This window comes from Cotesia typhae, unplaced genomic scaffold, assembly GCF_013202065.1.
Source record: "Cotesia typhae breed Kobodo isofemale line unplaced genomic scaffold, CoteBio_Ctyphae contig_44, whole genome shotgun sequence".
Taxonomy (NCBI): domain Eukaryota; kingdom Metazoa; phylum Arthropoda; class Insecta; order Hymenoptera; family Braconidae; genus Cotesia; species Cotesia typhae.
In genome coordinates, this window is record NW_027423753.1 from 2,005,589 (window position 1) to 2,026,207 (window position 20,619).

The 20,619-nt window shown below is 22.8% G+C and overlaps 1 protein-coding gene across 4 annotated transcripts; it reads right to left on the reverse strand.

The window, feature by feature from the left end:
- Positions 1-420: 420 nt before the first annotated feature.
- On the reverse strand, positions 421-20,131 carry LOC141529196 (uncharacterized). 4 transcript variants are annotated; one of them, XM_074245671.1, is made up of 8 exons: positions 19,743-20,131; positions 17,886-17,971; positions 7,575-7,738; positions 7,419-7,492; positions 6,917-7,015; positions 5,850-6,219; positions 5,427-5,696; positions 421-5,354 (listed from the first exon to the last, which is right to left on the reverse strand). In XM_074245671.1, the coding sequence occupies exons 2-8, from the start codon at positions 17,957-17,959 to the stop codon at positions 3,883-3,885; spliced, it is 2,523 nt and encodes an 840-aa protein (XP_074101772.1). In that variant the 5' UTR covers positions 17,960-17,971; positions 19,743-20,131; the 3' UTR covers positions 421-3,882. The 4 variants fall into 4 exon arrangements, with proteins under 4 accessions (XP_074101772.1, XP_074101771.1, XP_074101770.1 ...); XM_074245670.1 differs by having other exon boundaries at positions 7,575-7,741; XM_074245669.1 differs by lacking the exons at positions 17,886-17,971; positions 19,743-20,131 and adding an exon at positions 15,937-17,381.
- Positions 20,132-20,619: the final 488 nt, after the last annotated feature.

The following is a 20,619-nucleotide window of genomic DNA, read 5'->3' on the forward strand; positions in this document are numbered from 1 at the left end:
CAAGAGTATTATAATTAACTTTCTTGAGCAATTGTGTTAAAAAAAGAAAAACAAAAATATCAGTCTTAAAGAGAATTGATAAAGATACATCCAATCAAACAGTCAATTGATTAATAATAACTATTACTTCAATTGCACAAGTTTTTTTTTTTTTTTTTTTTTTTTTTTTTTTTATGTAAATAAACAAGCAATTTTAACATTATCAAATTAGTAATTTAATGATAACATATTTCGATAGCTCAAAAATTAGTGATTTTTTTTTTTTTTTTTAACAGATAAATATCACCAATCAGAGTCTCTCATCGAATTTACCTATTTTACAATACACTTTGGAATTTTATTTGTACTTAAATAAACCTAATACAACAATTTTTTATCTAATTATCTGCAAGTATTTCTTCGTTGAATAAATAATAATAATTAGTTTAAATAATTATTTTTATTTTTTATTTATTTGAGAAAAATATGACAAATGGCAAGATGTATACAAAAAATTTTTTATATAACATAATAACTAGATCAATCAAAATTAGATCAATTTGATGAGAGGCCTCTAAATTTATCTAACTTTTATTTTTTTATTTCTTCTTTTATTTTTTTAATTTCTTCTTTTATTTTTTTTAATTTCCTCTTTTATTTTTTTATTCCCTTTATTTCTTCTTTTATTTTTTTTTGTATTTCTTCATTTTTTTTAATTATTTCTTCTTTTATTTTTTATTTCTTCTTTTTTTATTCATTTCTTCTTTAATTTTTTAAATTTCTTGTTTTGTTTTTGTATTTCTTCTTTTATTTTTTTATTTCTTCTTTAAGGGTCGGGTCAAAAATTCCAAACTGTGACTTACACACACAATTAATTTTCATTATAATTTTTATTAAACAAAATCAATAATTATACATCGATAAAATGATAATTACAACGATTTTTTTTTTTTTTTTCCCATGAATTGAAGTTAATAAAAGATCTCTCTCATCTAATCGGTGTATGGCCACAAATTATTTTGTTCTAGATTTTTAAAATCTTTTATTTTTGTTAATTGCTAGTTTCGTATGTGAAAAACGTCATGTATAAATTTTATATCTTTTTTTTTTGCTTTTATAATTTTAAATAAATTTTATTAAAAAGAAAAATAATTTTTTTTTTTTAGCTACTTATTATTAAAAATTCACACGTACTTTTTTTTTTTTTTAACAATAAAACGTAATTATACTTAAAAATATTAATATATTTAGTACTAGGCGATAATAGATGATTTAATAATAAGGATAATGACAATAATAATAATAATAATAGTAATAATAATAATAATAATAATAATAATAATAATAATAATAATAATAATAATAATAATAATAATCTAAGGAAAATTAACTTTGCAGTCTTACAATTAGCCAATATTAATAATGGCAACAGTTGGAATATTAGTTTTAGTTTTTTTTTACTGAATATTATTTTATACTCAATTGAAATTGTCTAATAATATGTACTTGTTACTTAAATTTATTTCAATTAATTATTTTATTTAAAAATTATTAGTATAAGCATTATTGGATTATTCAATGCCAGCAGAGAGGTAGTTATAATTTTACCTTTTAAAGTTTTAAATAATTTTTTTTTTTTTTTTTTAATTTTCAACGTTTAAACACAACGTTATTTTTATCTATTTTTTCAATTTCAACCAATACGATTAGTTTATCTACTCGTTTTTTAAAAAATGACTTTTCTTCATATTTATATTAAGGGAAGAAATACGCGTTTTTAAACGGATTTTTATTAATTTTTTTAAAGTGATAGAAATTTGAACGCGCTTCGCGCGCTTTTTTCAAATTATTTATTATCGACTATTTAATTAATTAATTAATATTTTTTTACAAATTTTATTTATTAATATTTAACCGTTGCTAAATTGGTCATAGCAACGAAAAACGTCTCATCAACTTTTTAATAAAGAATAAACAAATTTATATTATTTATTAAAACTATCAGATCATTTTCTACATATATTTATATTCTTACATATTATACAATATAATTTAAAAATTAGCGAAGATACATTACCTGATACCCACCGTAGGTTTTCATCCGACTTGCCCCAATTTTTATCTGGAATCTATCGCACAGAAAAATTAATTTTTTATTTAATTAATTAATTTTATTAATTTTTTCAAACATTGATTAAAAAAAAAAAAAAAAAAAAATATTTTAAATAAAAATATCGCTTATAATTAAAGATCATATTAAGCGTAATTGTATAAAAAAAATTAATTTTTCTTTGCCATTAATTTCAGATAAAAATTGCAGTTTATATACTGCTAAGTCGGATGACAACCGATAATATATATCTTCGCTACTTTTTAAATTATATGGTTGAAGAATATAAATATATATAATAATTAGACAATTTAAATAAATAAAATTAATTTTCATACCTTAAAAAAATTAACAAAAAATATTTTTATACACGTAATTCTTCCCTTGAAGAAATGAGACTAAGTGTTTTACTTACTGGAAATTTCATTTCTTCTTTTATCCATTTCCAATAAATTTTATGTTAAAATTTATTCCCATTAATCGAGTAATTACACCTATTAAATTTTACTAGTTCATTGTCTTAATAATCAATAATTAAATCCATTAATAACTATTTAATTAAAAAAAAAAAATTAAATAGTTACTTTAGATTAATAAATTTCGATTAACATTTTCAAAGATCTCAGATCGTTTGTCTACTTTTCAGTCTCATCCTCAAAACAAAGATCATTTAATTGCACAATCCATTTTTTATATTTAACTCATCAATCATTAATTTATATTTAAATGCATTGACGAATTGTCATTTTTTTCCTACTCTAAATTAATATTACTAATAATTACTATAATTAACTATTATCATTATAACCATCACCATCATCATCTTCTTTATCATTATCATCATCAACATATTATTATTATTATTATTATTATTTTAAAATTAAACGATTAAAATTGACATTAAATAAAAATTAAATTTTTGTTTCTTCCCTAAACGACATAAAAAAAATAATAGTAATTTAATAACAATAATTAAGAAATAAAAATAATAAATTATAATCTACTTTTGTCTGAGACACTTTGGAATGAAAGGAATTTTCCAAAGACAATTATAAATAACATTTGTTGAATTAATTATTATATTTTAATAAACTTAAAGTTTTTTTTTTTTTTTTTTGCACAGACATTATCCTATTACCTATTAAATAAATTGACTAATTGAAATATAAAAATTATTGTAATAAATCATTACTTTAACCCACCACTGCTCCTATTATTATTTAATTATTTTTCAGCCACTTCATTTTTGTGATTAACAATTGGCTTATGCCTTTATCGAATACCGTAAAATTAGTGGAACTAACACAGCTTTACTCCAGATTACTCAATTCTGTGATTTACTGTACTTGACTAAAATAATTTAATAACTTAAAAAAAAAAAAAAAATTTTTTTTAATCAATTTTTTCACTAACTTTATACAGTACAAACAATTATATCTCGACTAAATAGTACATTAGAAGTATTGACGCGCTTTTAAAAATTTCTATTTAATTTTTTTTTTTAATTAAAAAAAAAAAAAAAAAAATTTTTTTTTTTAATTTCAAATTATTCAATTATTTTAGAAAAGCACAGTATTTTTCAGAGTTTAGTAATTTGTATTAAAGATGTATTACTGCCAAATTACCGAACGATAAAAAAAATTTTTTTTACAAACTTAACATCAAATAAAATAATTAAAAAAAATTCAACCATTAATTGATTTTAAAAATAAAATTTATAAAGATTCTTAAAATGAGTGGTGATAAAATACCAATAATAAGAGTGGTAATAGATTAAATAATAAATATTATTTTTAAATGGTATAATCATTGACATCAACTTTAAATTCTTGATGATCATCTTCAAAGTTGTTAATAATATTACTCTGACATTCGGATGTTAATTGTTGATAATGTTTTATCGTTTCACAATCTTCTTCATTATAAATTAATTCCACCTGACCAAATTGCTTACTTTGTCCATTAATATGATTATCTATATTAAATAATGTATCAATAGTTTTTTTTTTATCATTATTCATCACTTGATTATCTATTATTAAATTACTTGATTCATTAACGTGTATCACCCTATCAGCATTAGCATTACCGCAGAATTTTTTCTCCTGTACTTTTAATTTATTAACAATAATTTCATTATTTTTAACAACAATTAAATTATTAACTTGATCGCTCGAACTGATTGAAATATGTCGTCGTTTATCTTTACGTTTATCAGCTTCACCAGGACGTTTAATACCTATACCATTTAACTCCATTTTAACACACGATGTAGCTTCTTGTTCATTTTTATTTACATTATCATTATCATATTTTAAATAAATATTGTTCGATTGCTTCAAATTATCCTCACCATCATCATTAATATCGACATTATTTTTCATTAATCTATTATTAATTTTATTACCACTAAATAATAAATTTTGACTATTTAAACTTAACATTTTATCATTTATTATTGATTTATCATTATTTATTTTTTTTTCACTGTTATTTAATGACGAATCAAACGAATTTGATAATTCTGTTTTAATGCGTTTATTTTTATGACTCAATTCATCTTCAGATTTTTTATTATCCACCTTAGAAATATTATCCGCGGAAGATAACTTGAATAAGTTAGCATTGGATCCGTCAGATGGCGTTGTCATCACTGACGTCACAGCTGAAGAAATCAAAGTTGTTTCGGCAATTTCGGGGTTACACTCGATATCAGACGTCGGTGGTGATAAACTTGGAACCGTTGTGGGCGATTTAAGCGTGCTAATCAGCTGATAAATAGCATCTTCAAGCTGAGTTGGATCCTCGACATTTTGTTCTGATTGTGAATGTGATGTCGTTGACGTTGGCACCACTGAAGATGGCGCTGTCGTCGTTACTGCTACTGAAGCTGATAAATCTGGCGACAGTCCAAATTTTGGAGGTGAACAAGGCGAGAAGTAGAAAGATGATGATGAAGTCGTTGAAAACGAGGAAGAAAGAGAAGGCGACAATGCTGAAGTTATTGAGGATGATGCTACTGTCAATGTTCCTGCTGATGTTGCGCTGATTTGCGTTACTGTTGCGGAAAAACGATTGCGCAGTTCTTTTATTAACTTCTCTCCTTCGTCTTTTTCTACCAGAGTGTTGACGCAGATGAATGACTCGAATGTCCCGGTTTTGTTGTCGAACTCTAGCCAACCGTGGGTCCGTAAATAAATAAATTTACCGCTCTTTGAGAGCAAACGATAGCACGAGGTGCCAAAACCTTCACGACGGTCATACACTGCAATAATATTTAGATTGTAGTTGTAATAATTTTTTAATGATAATAATAATTAAGTATTTTAATAGTTACTTTGTCTTAATGCTGTAATTGCCCACATTACATCGTCCTTGTGCATAAATCGAAAAGCATTGACACCAGATACTTCCTCAGACATGTACCCAGCTATCAGAGCTATTCTGTGATCGCTGAATACAATTCGGCCATCCACTAGGTGCCGAGTTATGTATTCTTGTTTGTTAGCTTCATACAATGATAACTCAGTGATACGTTTGTGGATCACTTTAGCAATACCAGTAAATATAATATCATTGCTTGTTGCTGCTACCGTTGGCGAATTTTCTGAAGCAATACAAAATTTTATAATTAAAAATATTAAAAATTTATTATACTGAAGATGACAATTTTTTTAATTTTTATAACAAATTTTGCTTTATTAAATAATGACTGTCAACTTCAGTAACATAAATATTGACAATAAAATAAAAAAATTACCTGAATTATTTTTCTTCCTTAAAAAATCAGCCAGTCGCAATACGCCCGATACGTGAAAACATTTAAATTGCGTATGCTCACCTCTTGAATTAGTACGTTGTGCTATTTTAACGTAAAAACTACGTCGCTGTTCTTTGAAATTACTGTTACTATTATGATTAATATTACTATTATTATTATTTGTTATTATAGAAACAGCTGTAGAGTTAGAAGAAGTATTTGTGGTTTCTTCATTGGTACTGCAGTCTTCATTGTAATACGCTATTTTTTTGACTGGCAGAACATATTCATCGGGTGTTAGTGCTTTTGAAAGCTCTGAATGATCTTCCGGATGTACATATGAGAAAATTGATTTACCCATCATTTCAACCTGGAATAATTTTTTTTTTTAAATTATTAATATTGTATAGTATTTCATTATTGCTATTATTATCATCATAATTATTTGATATTTTTATGATACGAAGTAGTTATCACCGCAGGATATTCTCCATTTCTTTGGATACAATAGTCGTCTGATTGTACATACTTTTATCATTATATCTTTATGAGTATATTTTTTTTACAAACAGAAAAAATTTATTTAAGATGGTCAACCAAATGTGGGACACCCACGTTACTTATTAGGAATTATAATTATATTTTTATTAAACCAAGAATAAATTGATTTTTAGTTTTTATCATCAAATTAAATAAAAAAACATAACATCATGCAACATCCTGATTTAAATTAATTATTTAATTATATATGAAAATTATTTGTCAAACAAATATAGATGGTATTTTAATAAAACTATGGTATAAACTTTTTCCTCATATTCCCAGTCGATTTGAAGTACCACTGACTGGGTCGATATGTGTATGAAAATTCTCTAGAGTGACACGTGTGTAATCTGACGTTTTTTTTTTTTTTTTTTTTTTTTTTTTTTTCCCATTAAAATAATATTTTATTTCATCAATATGCAAATAAAAATTATGAAACCTGTTTTTGCATTATACTTTCATTAACTCTGTCTCATCGTATGAACTCATTTTTTATTTTTATTTTAATAAAATTATTATCTTACTGGTGAGTAACCCAGAGGTCCTTCCACACGTGGACTGATGTAAACAATATTGCCGGTTATTGTAACGACTAGAAGAAAACTTCCCGTTCCATCGAAGCCCTTGAATAATTATTTAATAATTAATAAAAAATAAATATAAATTAATGACTTTTAAATTAGCAGACACTTGACAATTTTTTAATTTTTTTTTTTTTTTTTAAACAAACTACTAAACAAAAAACTTATGGCAAAAAAAAATGACATGTTAAATTTTTGAAAAATTAAAAATAAAATTTTTTTAAAATAATTTTTCGGAACAAATTTAGTTCAAAAAATATTTTTAAAAAATTGCACGCTTAGTTTTTTACATTTTTTACATGTGCAACTTTTTTAATAATTAAAAAAATAATTTTATTAATAAAAAAAATTCTAAAAATTGTCAGCTGTCTGCTAATTTTATTTTCATTAAGTTTAATGTGAAAACAATTAGTAATTAATTGTAAATTTTATTATATATACTCACGTCGACAAAATTTTCTTCAAGGTCAATATCACTGTACTCCGGCGGGATGAAGTCTCGAATACCAGGACCAATTGCTGTGAGGTAATTAAAATTTTTTGTATATAATATACATTATCTTATACAATGATAATTATTATTTTTAATTATACTACTTACCAAAATTAGACCGCAAATAAGCAGCGGCAAGTCTCAGAATAGAAATTTTGTCGTGACGTTTTGAGCTTGACGCTATATTGGGTACTAATGCTGCCATCATTGCAATGTTGGTGTTTAGATTGTCACGTCGCTGTTTTTCCGCCAGATTACGTGAAGCTCGGGAACTGCTGTAATTATAATTTAACCACGTATGAATAGTAATTGATATAATTTATAATTGACAACGTAATTGCTTTCAGGAAATTTTATAATACTGAAGTCAGCTGATAACTGTCAATTTTTTTTTTAATTTTACAACAAATCAATTACATTATAAAAAATGTTTTTAAATTTCCACTAATAAGTTTTTTTTAATTTTCACATATGAAATTTTTTATTTTTTATTTAACAAAAAAATTTGTTCCGAAAAAATATTTTAAAAAAATTGCATTTTTAATTTAATAAAATTAGAATAATTATTAAAATTATTAAATATTGGTTAAATTAATTTTCATAAAAAAAAAAAAAAAAAAAAAATGAGAACAAAAAATTGACATGTAAAAATTTTTAAAAATTATAAATGCAATTTTGAAAAAATAATTTTTTGGAGCAAATTTATTTATTAAAAAAAAAAAAAAAATTAAAAAATTATCCAGTTTTTTTATGCAGCAATTTTTTTATTAGAAAAATTATTAAAATTATAGTTAAAAAAAATTTTAATAAAAATATTGCACATGTGAAAATAAAAAAAATTATCAATTGTAATTGATTTGTAATAAAAATTTAAAAAAAAGTGACAGCTGTCAACTAACTTCAGTAAAATTTTGTTTTCTTTAATTTTATAATTATTACATTGAATTTATTTTAAAAATTTATTTAATTGTTTATTATTCAAACATCGTAACATGTTTTTATTTTAAAATAAAAAATTTATGATATGTAATTCATAAAAAAAAACTTTTTATGTTTCAATACTTATAATTTTTGATTTTATAGCTCATAAATAACATAGTGTAGGTAGAAACATAAAATTATAATGAATAAAAAAAAAATAATGATAATAATAATAAAAAAAGTAAAAAAAAAAAAAAAATTAGTATAGGTAAAGAGAGAAGCTTGAAATGAAACGGTGACGCAGGGCTTGAAGTAACAATCGATATTTAAATAAAACTTCAGGATTGTATATATCTGGGCATAAAGGATTCTCGTATTAAAGAGCGGGAAAAGAAGAATACATGGGGTTTTTTGCCTCCGCTGTGCAAGGTTCAAGGTCAAGGGCAGTTATACACGTATGTCTTACTCCGCTTACTTGCAGCATACTTTTAATGTGCAATGTGTACCCATAAAATCAATATATGCTCACAAAAAGCCCCTGCATTAACTTCGTCTAATTATTTAGCTGAGTTTTCATTGAAAAAAATTAAAAACAAATTATTTACCGCTTCAATAAATTAAAAATTGGGCTTTTTGTGTAATTATAAATTATATTTAATTAAGAATAAAATTTTTTTCACTTCAAAAAATCTCATGGTATAATTTAACAGCTAAATTGCGCACCACTGGCCATCAGCATTCCATCAATGTATGGGTAATTTTCATTTTTTTGTCATGCGAGTTTTTACAAGCAATCTTTGTAAGGAAATAAATTTAATTATTTAAATTTATCAATTATTTAAAAAAAAAAAGATGTTTTAATATTTAAAAAATTTTTTTCATTTTTGGAGAAGAAGAATATGTGATGAATAAATGCAAGAATTTATTCATCTGGTCTGATGTTGACAGCGTATAAAGAAAAATAATAAAAATAAGGAAAATAAGAAAAAATGTGACCATACATATGAATTGGGCACCTCTGGTGGATTTGGATTTGGGCGTCGACCGCGTCCTGCCTCACTGCTAGCCTGCGTGAGCCATCCAAATTCAACAGAACGAGCTCCTATCCATTCGTATTCGGCTAACATCCCCATACCCCAATACAATTATTCAGTATTATGTACTACATGGCATGTAATAATTCAATAGTAAAAAAAAATAATAATAATCTTGGGTTTATATTTTATTATTATTGTTTGTTATTATAATTTTAATTAGAATAATTTTCATATTTTTTATTCCAACTTTATTCTAAAGAATAAAAATAAAAAAAATTAATAATAAGAATAATAATAATAACTAGCAACCTTGCAAAATAAATTTTGCTTAATTAAATAATTACTTTTGTTCAATTGCATTTTTTTTTTAAACTATTGACATTTTTTAAGATATAAGCTCATCTCGATGTTACACTCATCAAGAGCTTTCATTTGAGTACCCACATGCATTTTTTATTTATTTTTCATATATACATATATGTAATATATATAAATATATAAAATATATGAAAAATTGATGTGGGTACTCAAATGAAAGGTCTTGATGAGTGTAATGCCGAGATGAGCTTATATCTTTAAAAATGTCAAAAACACAATTATTATTATTATTATTTTTGTTGACTTGATAATTTTGGATAAAAATAATAGTAATAATAATAATAATAATAATAATAATAATAATAATAATAATTCTTGTGTTTTTGATAATCTATCTCTCTTCTATTCTACATAATACTACGTAACTTCGTTATATTATGCATTATGCATCAAGACTATAAGTCTACTTTGTAAACAATATTATTATTATTCGCTTCCATAATATTCAACGGTATAATCACCAAAGCATCTTAAAATAATTTTTATATGTTCATTTCAACGGCGCTCGAGATCGAACACAGTTTGCTAGTTTAATACTATAGTTACATAATTTATCAAAGGATATTTAGACTTTAAACGAATGTCGTAAAATTTATTATATATTGATACATAAAAACTCAAGTGCAGAACAATAATATATGCAAATAAAAAGTAGTTATATATTTATTATTATAATTTATATGTTTGTTGGAAAAGTGAGAAAAGTTATATGTACATAAATGTATTTCTTCATGCATAAAAACTTTCCGAAGTCTTTGATTTCTTCTATTCATTCTTTGTTATGTTTACAGTACAAATATGTATTATGTATCAGTCAGGTTGCAAATATATCTTCTGTGTACTGTAAACTAAAGTCAGTCAACAAACTACTGTGAATATAGCCAAGTACTCAATAGAAAATTTTATCGACGTACTAAAATTCAATATTTTCCTCCATTATTTATTATTTCTACTAGTGTTTTTATAGATCAATCAGGGTCTATTTAAAAATAATTTTTTGCTTGCGCCTTGAGAACTTTGTGGAAAAATTTTCCTTAAAAAAAAAAAAAAAAAAAAAAATTGTTATCTCTTACAGAGTTGGGTCAAAGTTTTCTTTTTCCTTATTATAAGTCAAGCATGAAGAAAACTTTTTACACATAAAATTTCCTACCCTGCATCTAATGATAGAAATTTTCTGAGAGATTTTTTATGCTAAATTTTTTACGGAAAATTTCTATTTCTTCTTTTGCAAAGAATCAACAATGTCAATAATCCATAGTATTATTATTATTATTAAATATGACCTTGTATCTTGTGAACTATTGACATTTTTAAAGATATAAACTCATCTCGATGTTACACTCATCAAGACCTTTCATTTGAGTACCCACATCAATTTTTCATATATTTATATATATTATATATATATGTATATATGAAAAATATATAAAAATGCATGTGGGTACTCAAATAAAAGCTTTTAATGAGTCTAACATCGGGATGAGCTTATATCTTTAAAAACGTCCATATTTAAGAAATTACGCTGCAATTTAATAAAATTAATTATTTAATAAAGCAAAATTTTATTTATTTATAGTTCACAAATCACGGCAGTCACATAGTGATCAAGGAAGTTTTCGACAAAAATGATTAAATTTATAAAATTTCACAATGTATTACGAATATAAATATATATTACTTCTCATCAGACTGTCTGGCTCAATTACTATAATTCGCATTCTCTATATATATATAATGGACAGTATTCCGTGACATCGAATCTAAATAAGTAACAGAGAAGACACAAAATAAAAAAAAGTGGACGTCGCAACCATAAGAAAGAAAATGGAGGAGCATTTTGATATATTATACACGTGTTGTAAAAACTGCTTTAGATTTAAAAATACGTATCATTCGAAGGATGGGGACGAAAATGTAGATGAGGGCATCGACTTTGTTATCTTTCTCATTTTATATCGTTCTCACAGAATACATGTACATATGTATAGGTATATATGTATACATCGTACTACATTAGTATTATGCTATTATCGAGTCGCTCAACATAAAGATAGTATTTGCAGGGCTTCATTCTTGTATACATAACAGTTGATCGGGTTTATTGATGTGTAGTTAAGTGTTTAACTATTTACTCAATAATTTACTGTTTTGTTGATAATTATCATCACAATAATAACTCTATTTCTGTTTTTGTCATTAAAGAATTTTTAATTGGTTTTTATTTGTACTTTGTTTGAAGATATAGTGCAATTTATTATACTTTTCTTTTTTTTATGATTTGGTTTTCTCATTAATATCATTTCAGTGACTGACTTTATTTTAATTACTTTAATTATAAATCTAATTAATAATTTTATTACTTAGTAAAAAAAAACAATTATTATTTCTTCTTTTAATTATTGATCAATTTTATTTTTTAAAAAATTTTTATCATTTAAATTAGAACTAAAAGCTTTTTTTATTAAAATAAAATTAGTTTAAATAAAAGAAAATTAATTTAATAAATTTATCTATTAATATTAAATTTAGCAAAAGTTTAAAAAAAATTTTTTTTAAGACTTCTGTTAAATTAAAGTTGAAAAAATAATTTAAAAAAATTGCAAATTAAAAAAAAAATTGTCAAATATTTGGTAATTTAAATTTTACATATTAAAAAATTTTTAATTTTTTTTTCTTTAATTAAATTAGAACTAAAATATTTTTTTAAAAATTGCACTCATAATTTTTAAAATCTATTATAATTTTTTTTAATAAGAAAAATTTTAAATATCTGCCAATTTAATTTTCATACAACAAATAAATTTCTATCTATAAATTAATAAATTAATCCTTATTTATTTATACACATGTACTTTTGAATCAATCAAAATGACGTCTACAATTGTTAGAGTATGTTATCAACAGAATGAGGTTACAAGTGCCATATTATGTAAACAGATGTTGATTCAATATTTCTGATGATCGTATAAAATAAAATAAAATAAAATGCCTACTATGAGCACTTTCACACACACAATAAAATAATAACACAAGTGATTTCGAAAATAATCTTAACACAGTACTAAATTGATATCACCAAGCATGTCGGTAGTTGTCAAAAATTTGATTCATTAATTACTACATTAACATTATCTTGTACATAAATTTGTTAAAATTAAAAATTTCAATTCTGTATTATGTAAGATAGTATCACAGCTTTTAAGTAACGAAACGACGAAAGTTTCTCCAGTAAAACTATTTTATAAATAATTATTTTTACTACCGCTCTGTATTACATTATTAATGTAGTCTTCGGCTCGTTGGTTTGTTATTAATAATAAATTACATGAATTAATCAGTGAATAGAGAATAATTAATGTGAAGACATATGAATTTCTATGTTATTATATTATTTAAGTAAATAATAACCGTCTATTTGAAGATTACGCAAAAGTAAATCACATAATGGTTATATTAAAAATTATCACTATTACACACTCTAAGTAAAACAACGTTGGCAATTATCGGTCATTGTACCTCGATACGCATATATTAAACCTTGAGTTTGAAAAAGTTGATATATATATATATATATATATATATATATATATATATATATATATATATATATATATATATATATATGCATATGCAACAGACTTTATAAAACATCAATATTTTATAAAAATATATACGGAGTTATTATAACAACTTGGTAATTTAATTGTTATTTTTAATTAAAATGGATATCTATGGACACATCTGTACAACGACTGTATATAAATATAATTACAAAAACATAAATTAATCGAAAATTTTTACATTTAAATTAAAACACAAAAAAAAAAAATAAAATTGTACTTGTAATTTATTATCTAAAAGACTTGAGTTAAAAATGAATAATCAGAATGACATTGGAAAGAATCATTTATCAACTATCAGTAACTGATTTAAATTTTAAAAACTAATATCTTGTTGTGATAAACATTGATAATTTTTTTTTTTTTTTTTTTTTTTAAGATTTAATGTAAATTGCAATTATATTTTTTTATCTTACTTATCATTAAGCTAGTTTTTTAATTGATAGCTTCACAATTTTATTTTATTTTTAATAATTTAATTTAAATATTACAAGATAAATAATTCCAAGTACTATAAGTACTTTTAAAGTAGATAGAATTACTTTTACGTAAACAACGTGATTTTCTCAATTATTAATCATCAATATATTATTTTGTTTACGTTTTATAAATTAGCTATTTTATAAATATTTATAATTATTTTTTTTTTTTTTTTGTAAAGAAGAAGTGTAAGTTGTATAAAAATATGTTGTAAAAATAAATTAATTGTTAATCTTAGTCATAATATTATTATATTCTAAATATCTATGTTAAAATAAATAGTTAATGTTGTGTATAATGTAATAAACAGTATAGTATCAAGTATATGACCAACCAAACGAGAAACGTAATGTCCTAGGTAGAGGACAACGCGGTCAAAGCCAATGCGTCATTATCGTAGCACTTAACTCGACAAAGTTGACAGTAATATTACATGTTTATGTATAGATGCTAAGTACTACAAGACGCTGATATTTCTTCAATATTTTTCACAGTATTTTGCTAGTTAATTCCGGAGAATCTTTTATCATAATTCTATTTTTAATGACAATTTTTAAAATTTATTTAACAAAAAAATTATTAAAAAAAATTGCATTTTATATTTTTTTAATAACTTTTTTTTGCTATAATTTATTTTTTATAAAATTATAAAATATATTCTCTAATGACAATTTATAAAATTTATTTAACAAAAAAATTATTTAAAAAAATTGCATTTTATACTTTTTTAATAATTTTTTTTTGCTATAATTTATTTGTTATAAAATTATAAAATAATTATTCTAAATTAATTTTATTCTAAATCGCGCACCGAATATTTAATTGATATTAACTAATTATTGATTCTATTGATACATATATAATAACAAATTTATTTACATAAAATGCGTATTTAATTATTAATATATTCAAATAATTTACATTAAACATTATTGTTTTCAAAGTGATAATTTTTTATTTTAAAACTTGTGAATAATAATAATAAATAAAAATATTTTTTATTTATAAAATGTTATTAATTAAATTATTATTATTATTATATTAATTTCTGATTTAAAAGTCACTTGTGAGACTGGATTGTTAAATTATCTACTCATTTTAATATTCATTGACATTTAAAGCTAAATTCTGCAATATTTCTTTTTATAAAAAAATTTCAATTACTCTTTTTGATTATCAAAGATTAGTTGAAATTTATTTATTGATAATAATTCAATGTGAAGTATATATACATAAAAAACAAATAAAATAAAGAATGTTACAATAAGAGAATAAAGAAATAGTCTGGTGAAGAAATTGATTTGACTGGTCAAGTACCTAAACTCAATAAAACAAACATTACAATGTCTGCTGTTATTACTACTCACAAAGACAATTATAAAATAAAAAATAAATTATTTAAAAATAATTTTTTTCTTCTGTTAAATTAAATCTAAAAATGACGATCATCTTCACATTAGAGACCGGTCGCATATTAGGTAGATGTACCCAGAATGAATCAGCTTAAGCAAAAGGAAAACAGTCGCTTGGTGCCATTGACTTGACAAAAGTTTTAAAACTACAGTTTAGCTCAATATTAGACTGTCAGTCTGAATCTTGTCACTCATTTTTAAATTTACAAGTACGAATATTTAATAATATCTTCTTTGTATTTTATTATATATACTTCATTTTTTAATTAATTATTAAATTTTACTGTTTAATAAAACATGGAAAATTTTTGAATAATTTCTTCAAGAAGAAATTTAGAAAAAAATTTATTTAAAGAAGAAATAAATAAAAATGTTTTTTTTTTTTTTTTTTTTTTTTACAACTGAAGATATTTTTTGCGATTAAACAAACGAAATAAAATATTTAACTCACGTAGTGTAAAATTTCTTCAAGAAGAAATTTATTTAAAGAAATAAACAAAAATGTTTTTTTTTTTTTTTTTTTTTTTTTTTTTTTTTTACAATTGAAGATATTTGTTATAATTGAACAAATGAAACAAAATATTTAAGGCTCACGCAGTGACGTGACGGCCCTGAAACAGACCTTGAACTCGGCGTCCGTTCCCTTGTGGCATTACGATGATGATGCCCCATACCCATGGTTTGACTGACAATAAGATTGTTTGGTGGCATCATGGCCAATTTAACCGGTTGTTGTTGATATTGCTGTTGTACCAGCTCCTCTGTTTCAGATTGGCCCATTGTAGCTTTAATTTTCGATTGGAGCGCATCGTTATTATCGATCTGTTGCAATAGCTCTTGTTGCGGTAGATTTACCAAATACGAAGGATCTTGTTGCCACATTACTGATTAATGATTATGATAATAATTGTTGATTACTCTATTGTTTAACTAATTTATTTACAAATAATTATCACTATCGTATACACAAAACAAACAAGTGCATCGATTTACAAATTATTAACCCCGTATTACCGCTAATTGAGTAATAATGTTCCAATTTAAAGTCATATTCAAGCGCCATCTTATAAAATATACCGGTTTATTTTTACCGGCGTCCAAATCACTCTAAATTTTTTTAACTGCACTCAATTTATTTATATTATATATCAATTAATTTTATATTTAATAAAATACATTCTTAATAATTATCCTTAATTGTTTATTTTATTTTGACACTTTTTCAGGTGATATAATTTTTCTTCTCAAATTTCACATTTTTTTTTTACATTTTTAATAAATATTTTTCATTATTTAAATTAATATTAATTATTTGCACAATAGATTTAATATAAACATTTCTTCTTCTTTTGTTATTATTTATATCTCATAATTTATAAATATATTTGGTTGATTTTTAATAATTTATCTTGTAATATTTTTTTTAACATTTAAATATATTATTTTTTATTTTATATTTAGAAATATATTAATTAAAATTATTTATAAATTTTTAAAACATAAATTCACACTTTTTCTTCAACATAAAACACTTCAGAAGAAATAAAATAAACCAACAAAAATAAATCACTTAAATATTTTTTAATTAACAATTTTTTAAATTTAATAACAATCAACAAAAATAATACTGACAGTTATTAATGTCAAAATTTAGTAACAGTTTTTAAAACTAACTGATAATCCGGATTCTTGACCTTGAAAACATAATAATACATATATAGCTGAGATTAATGCGAACTACGCAGCTCGGTAAACCGCGGAAAGTAAAAAATAGTAAACATAAATGAACTCACTAATTAATACACTCAAAAAACTACCAACAGTTTGTTAAACACACTTTTTTAAATGAAGAAATAAATTATTGAGAAGTAACAGCTGATTTTTTAATACTTTTTAATTTTTATTATATTTAATGATTAGAGTTATAAATAGAATAAAATTACTTGTTTTTTTTTTTAATTGTAATTATTATTTATTGCGGTTTGTAACACTTAGTCAGGTGAACCGATCACGAAAAGCATGAGATGTTCGGACGCAATTCTCTCAAGAGTTACTTTCAAACTGCCGACGGTGGGTTGCCCCCACTATTGCAAAAATTTGCCGACTGACATATATGTATGTCGATGCATATATGTAACTAGTGCGCCGTCTGTTGGCGATTTAATAATTATGTACCATTTATTTAATAAACTTTTATTCAACCAACTCCTTTTTTTTGGGATTCTACTTAATATTTGGAGCATTAAACGAGTTTTATAAGTTTTAAATCTTGCAATTTATATATCTATATATTACTAAATAAAAGTACATTTTATAATTTTTTATTACATAATAATTGGGGAATTTTTTTTATACTAAATAAATATAATAATAAAAGTTAGCCGACGTTTTTAATTTTTTAATTTATTAAATTAGAATTAAAAAATATTTTTAAAAAATTGCACTTATAATTTTTCAAGTTTTTTACAAAAAAAATTTTTTTTTATTTTTTTGTAATAATTTTTCCAATGAAAAAAAATTTTTAAATGTCGGCTAACTTAATTTTCATAAATAAATTTTTTAAAAACTCACCAATATGAATTGGAGTCTGTACAAGTTCCTGGTGAGGACGCTGGAGATTTTTCTTCTTCCACTTTGGATTTCATGATGATAAAAATCTAAAAAAAAATTTTTTTTATTATTAAAATAGTTAATAATTAATAAATAAATTTTTAATATTAAATTTAGATTTTTAATGCAAAGTCTGAGCTTTAATAATTTACAATGGTTTGTTAAAAAAAAAAAAAAAATGTAAAATGTCTGCTAATTTCAGTATCATATTACTGTAAATTGTTCTCAATTAGATAATATTAAACTGCAATTGTGTGTATATATGTATAGATGTTTTAACTTACTAAATGACGTCAGTAATATTTATATGCGTTAAAATATAAGGATTGTAATGTGTAAGAACCTCAGTGAATGGATCACTGACCTATTTTCCGGCATTTGAGCTATTATATCGTTATACCACGGCGACATTTTTCAGCGGAAAAAATATACGTCTCAAGTGATAAGCTGTGACGACAATTAAGTATTCACTTTCATTATACGTAAGTCTGAGATATTTGATGCATTGACGCAGACAATTAAGATACAATATTTAATAATCAACTCGGGAAGAAATAATAGAGAAACTATTAGAAATCCTCAATTATTTTTTTTTAATTATAAAATAATAAATTACACGGAAAAAAATTATGAAAATTAAGTTTGCTGACATTTAAAAATTTTTAGAATTTTTTTTTATTGAAAAAATTATTACAAAAAAATTTTTTTTAATTTTATTTGTAAAAAACTTAATTTTTATTTTTTTTTTTCTTGTAGTTTAAAATTTTGAATTGATTAAAAAAATATTATTGTGAATTTTATTAAAAAAAAAAATTGAAATTTCTTTGACAGGTAGACCGAAAGTAAAAAAAATCAAAGCTCAGTTTAAAGTGAAATTTTATCGGCTAATCGGTTCAATAGTTATCGACCCTAACACATCTATATCCATTCACATATACTAACGACGTTATTGTTATCTTACAAATAGACAAAATAGCCTCAAGCGACCTCAAAACCTTGACATTAGATAGAAAATGTGTCAATTTTTTAGAATTTAACTTAAACTTTTGAGAATTAATCACTTTCAATTATTTCAAAATTATACAAATAATAATTAAAGAAAAAAAAATGACAATGATAAAATTGTTTAAATTATTAAATATATGCTACATTAATTATGACATTAAATTTAGCTGTCACTTGATGAATTTTTTAATTTTTTTTAATAAATAAATTATGGCAAAAAAAATTTATTGAAAAAATGGACTTGTAGAAATTAAATAAAATTAAAAATGCAATTTTTTGAAAACAATTTTTTTGTTTATAAAAATTTAAAAATTGTCAAGTGACAGCTCAATTAAATGTCACAGATTTTTACAACACAATTGCAGATTAAGAATAATTTTAAGAGTTACATAAATATTGTTGAAGTTTTTACAAGTATAAATTTTTTAAGAAGAAACTTTTCTGGTAAAAAATATTTTTATAAAATAAATTATTAAATCAACAAATAAATGCAAATATGTACTACAAGAGCAATACATTTTTTTTTTGTACCGTCAAAAATATTTTTTTATCCAAACAGTAATAGAGATAATGATAGTTGAGAGTCATAAAGTACGAGTGAATTATAAAATAAAAAAATAATTAATTTATATCAAGTAAAATGTCAATTTAAAAATTATCATATAAAAATAATAAATAATAATAAAAATAATTTCTATTTTTATAAATTGACAGAAAAAAAAATTTTTTTTACAACATACAAGTGTATATAGATGTAAGTTATATATAAGAAGAAAATATATTTATATGTATATATTGATTAATAGACATTACCTTATACAATAATTGTTTAGGCGTATACTGGTGATAATTGGTTATTAACAAATAAATAACTCAAGTATGTAAAGTGAGTAAATATGAATACAAATGAATATGTGGGTTGCAATAAATGATAATAATTTGTTTGATTCTTTGATATTCGCTCACTCGTCAATGCGGCGTTAATATTTGTCATAAAACACAGTCCATTTTACAATATTAAAATGGTGAACGAAGATTATGTTGAATAATGATAATGGTGATTATAGTTATAGTAACAGTAGAGTTTTTGGTAGTTAGTAACAATAAAATAAAAATAAATGAAAACACAAGGAATAATTTAAATGACGAACAAACACTTTTTGCGACACGGTTTTTGCCGTACTGTCGCCATTATTAATCCATTTTCCATGGATAATGATAATAGTAAAATCATACCATGGACATGCGTAATGCATTTTTGAAAATTTTTACTCCGTTGATAAAAACGTTTTAGTGTTACAAATAAAAAAATTTGTATAGATAATTTTTAAAATTTTCTAAATGTGAATTTTTTCTTTTAATTTTTTCAATAAAAAAAAAGAAAATTAATTTAGCAGATATTTTATAATTTTTAGAACTTTTGTTATTTAATAAATTATAGCAAAAAAAAAATAAAAGGAAAAAATTGACATGTAGAAATTTTAAATCATTAACAATGTAATTGTTTTTAATTATTCATTAAAATTAATTTAATTGTCAAATAAAATTAAAAATTGGTCGTGACAGCTTACTTTAATGTAATTAAAAAAAATTATAAAAATGTTTAAATATCGGCTGACAGGTCTCCGTTAGATCCAAAGATTTTTTTTGTTACCGTTAGAAATTTACATAACCGCCCGGACAAAATTAC